At 41.7% G+C, this 3231-nt stretch overlaps 1 protein-coding gene across 1 annotated transcript; it reads left to right on the top strand.

Annotated features, from left to right (window-relative positions):
- Positions 1-271: 271 nt before the first annotated feature.
- On the top strand, positions 272-2022 carry LOC137835977 (F-box/kelch-repeat protein At1g80440). Its single transcript, XM_068644765.1, has one exon. The coding sequence runs from the start codon at positions 769-771 to the stop codon at positions 1849-1851; it is 1083 nt and encodes a 360-aa protein (XP_068500866.1). The 5' UTR covers positions 272-768; the 3' UTR covers positions 1852-2022.
- The last annotated feature ends 1209 nt before the right edge of the window (positions 2023-3231 follow it).

Here is a 3231-nt window from a genome sequence, read left to right as displayed (position 1 = left end):
TCATTCAATGCTCACCTCACTCCTACTTTTATCCTTTTGCCAGTTGCCGCTTAAAACCTTCTAGAACACCCATGATTTGCTTGCTATTTTATTCCCAGAAATATATTTTAAAATTGGAAAATGATTTTCTGACACTAATTAGACGAGCTCGGAAAGGACAATTTAAAAGTGGTGCAGAAGAATAATATAAAAATAGTAAAATATAAAAATGTGTGTTGCATAATATTTGAATGGACATGCATGGAGAGTGGAAAAAGACAAGTAACCGAGGTACACATGAATTGTTATTGCAATAAAAATAAAATAAAATTTTGGAATGGATGATTATTTTTGTGTTGATCAGAAAAAGCAAGATCTGATGGTTGTGGTTGGAAGAAGAAAAGATGAGCACGGTTGCTTTCAATATTAACCCCTAGTCCGGTTGCAAGTTGCCGGTTTCTGAAAAGCTTCTAGAAGACCCACCGTTTTTTTATATTTAAATTTATATTTTGTGTTCAGAAATCTAAAAATCAGAAAAACTTATCTGGAAGACCATGTGCGGCCCATTGTGATTGCTATAAAATGCTCTCTCTCTCTCGAACGCTTCTCCACACTCACTCTCTTTCAAACTTCAAGATTCTCTCTTTTTTCAAATTCCATAAACCCTCACTCAAACTTTTCGCCCTTTTCTCTCTGCGATTTCTGAATCGTGTTGCTGTTAATGGGATTTCTCTGATTCAATAATAAAACCAGAATCGTCTTTCGTATTTGCTTCTGTACTGTTTTACCATGGAGTTGATTTCAGGTCTACCAGAGGACGTTGCCCGAGACTGTTTGATTAGGGTTCCGTACGAGCAACTCGCGGCGGTGGCATCCGTATGCAAAGGGTGGAGCTCCGAGATTCACTCGCCGGAGTTTCACCGGCGGAGGAGAACCACAAAACACGCACAGAAAATCCTTGTCACGGTTCAATCCAAAATAGAATCCGAAAAGGCACGAACCGGCTTGCTTGCGAAGGCCTCTGCGAATCCGGTTTATCGGCTGAGCGTGTTCGAACCGGAAACGGGTCTGTGGAGCGAGTTGCCCTTGGGACCCGAACTCGCTTCCGGGTTACCCATGTTCTGTCAGATAGCGGGTGTCGGGTACGAGCTTGTCGTTATGGGCGGGTGGGACCCGGATTCGTGGAAAGCGTCGAATTCGGTTTTTATCTACAACTTTCTGTCGGCCAAGTGGCGGCGTGGGGCCGACATGCCGGGTGGGCCCAGGACGTTTTTCGCGTGCGCGTCTGATCAGGATCATACGGTGTACGTAGCGGGCGGGCACGACGAGGAGAAGAACGCGCTGAAGTCAGCGCTTGCGTACGACGTGGCGAGCGACGTGTGGGTCCCGCTGCCGGAGATGTCGCGCGAGCGCGACGAGTGCAAGGCCGTGTTCCGCCGCGGCGCGCTCCGCGTCGTGGGTGGCTACTGCACGGAGATGCAGGGGCGGTTCGAGCGGAGCGCGGAGGTCTTCGACGTGGCCTCGTGGAAGTGGGGCCCGTTGGAGGAGGAGTTCTTGGATGCGGCCGCGTGTCCTCGAACATGCGTGGACGGTGGGGATGGTAAGGAAGGGGAAATGTACATGTGCCGCGGCGGCGACGTGGTGGTGTTGCAGGGAGAGACGTGGCGGAAGGTGGCGAAGGTGCCGCGTGAGATTCGGAACGTTGCGAGCGTGGGAGTGTGGGAAGGGAGCATGTTTGTTATTGGGTCGAGTGGGTTTGGGGAACCGCATATGGGCTTTGTGCTGGATCTGAAGAATGGGGCTTGGGCCAAGGTTGTGAGCCCGGAAGAATACACTGGGCATTTGCAATCTAGTTGTATTTTGGAAATTTAGTGGCTTAGGTTTTGTTTGGGTGAGTTTGTGTAAATACATTATGAAGCAACATTTTTGTTTTCTTTAGTTGCTTTCCTTACTTCTCAAAAGCTTCATCTTTTTGGTTCAACTTTAGCTTTTATGGAGTTCATTGTACATTTCTCGAATCCTCAAATTAATAGCTTTTCTACACTTCTTCATTGTCATTTTCTTTATAATTTAAAGAAAATTGTAAACTGTAAAATTGTAGTAAATATTGATGTTTGGGACCGAGCGATATAACGTCTCGGCTCCCATTCCAAAGTCTGATTGATCGAATAAAGTCGAAAAAGTCTGATTGATCGAATAAAGTCGAAACACATGTTAATGGGTTATTGGGCCGATCGTTACGTATCAGTTACGTTCAATTAAGATTAACAAAGTTAATCCGAAACACATGTTAATAGGGTCATTAGACCGATCGATAGTTCAAGATCAGTTAAGTTATTAAGATTAACAAAGTTAATCCGAAACACATGTTAATCGGGTCATTAGACCGATCGATAGTTCAAGATCAGTTAAATTAAGATTAACAAAGTTAATCCGAAACACATGTTAATTGGATCATTGGCCGATCGTTCAAGATGAGTTACGTTCAATTAAGATTAACAAAACACATGTTAATTGGATCATTGGCCGATCTATAGTTCAAGATGAGTTACGTTCAATTAAGATTAACAAAGTTAATCCAAAACACATGTTAATTGGATCATTGGTCGATCGATAGTTCAAGATTAGTTACGTTCAATGTTAACCAAAACACATGTTAATCAGATTATTGGGTAGTTTAAGACGTTCATGTTAATTGGGTCATTGGTCGATCGATAGTTTAAGATCAGTTACGTTCAATGTTAACCGAAACATTTTAATCGAATTATTGGATAGTTTAAAACGTTCAATTGAAGTTAACAAAGTTAATCCGTAATTAGAAATTAAATAATTTTATTATAAATATAATCTTTAAATACAGTTTAATCCTTTAATATGGTTCAATAAAAAAAGTTTAATATAAATATCGTATATTTCAAGAAATAGATACATCATTATCGAGTATTACATCTTTATTGACTTGAGTGTATTCTCGTTTGATGCTTACAAGAAGATTATTGAGAATTGAGAGAGATGAGAACAAGAAGATTATTGAGAATTGAGAGAGATGAGAAACGAGCAGTAGAGGTTGGAGAATAATACGATTGCCAGGAAGAAAGAAGAGAAATCCTCTCTGACCATAACTCTTACACCAAAACAACTGAATTTGAATTTTATAAAATAAAAGAGATGTTGTAACCCTGAATTGAACTTGGGTTGAGGGTGGAGCTTCTATGAGTTCCCATTAAATCTATCGCTTTCGCAGTTGAGATG

The sequence above is a fragment of the Phaseolus vulgaris genome, chromosome 5 (genome assembly GCF_000499845.2).
Source record: "Phaseolus vulgaris cultivar G19833 chromosome 5, P. vulgaris v2.0, whole genome shotgun sequence".
NCBI classification, from domain to species: Eukaryota; Viridiplantae; Streptophyta; class Magnoliopsida; order Fabales; family Fabaceae; genus Phaseolus; species Phaseolus vulgaris.
Note: the sequence above shows the minus strand (reverse complement) of the source record. Positions and strands in the feature narration are given on the sequence as shown.

Coding starts and splice junctions, on each gene's coding strand:
- LOC137835977 (XM_068644765.1), top strand. CDS start 769: ATGGAGTTGATTTCAGGTCTACCAGAGGACGTTGCCCGAGACTGTTTG.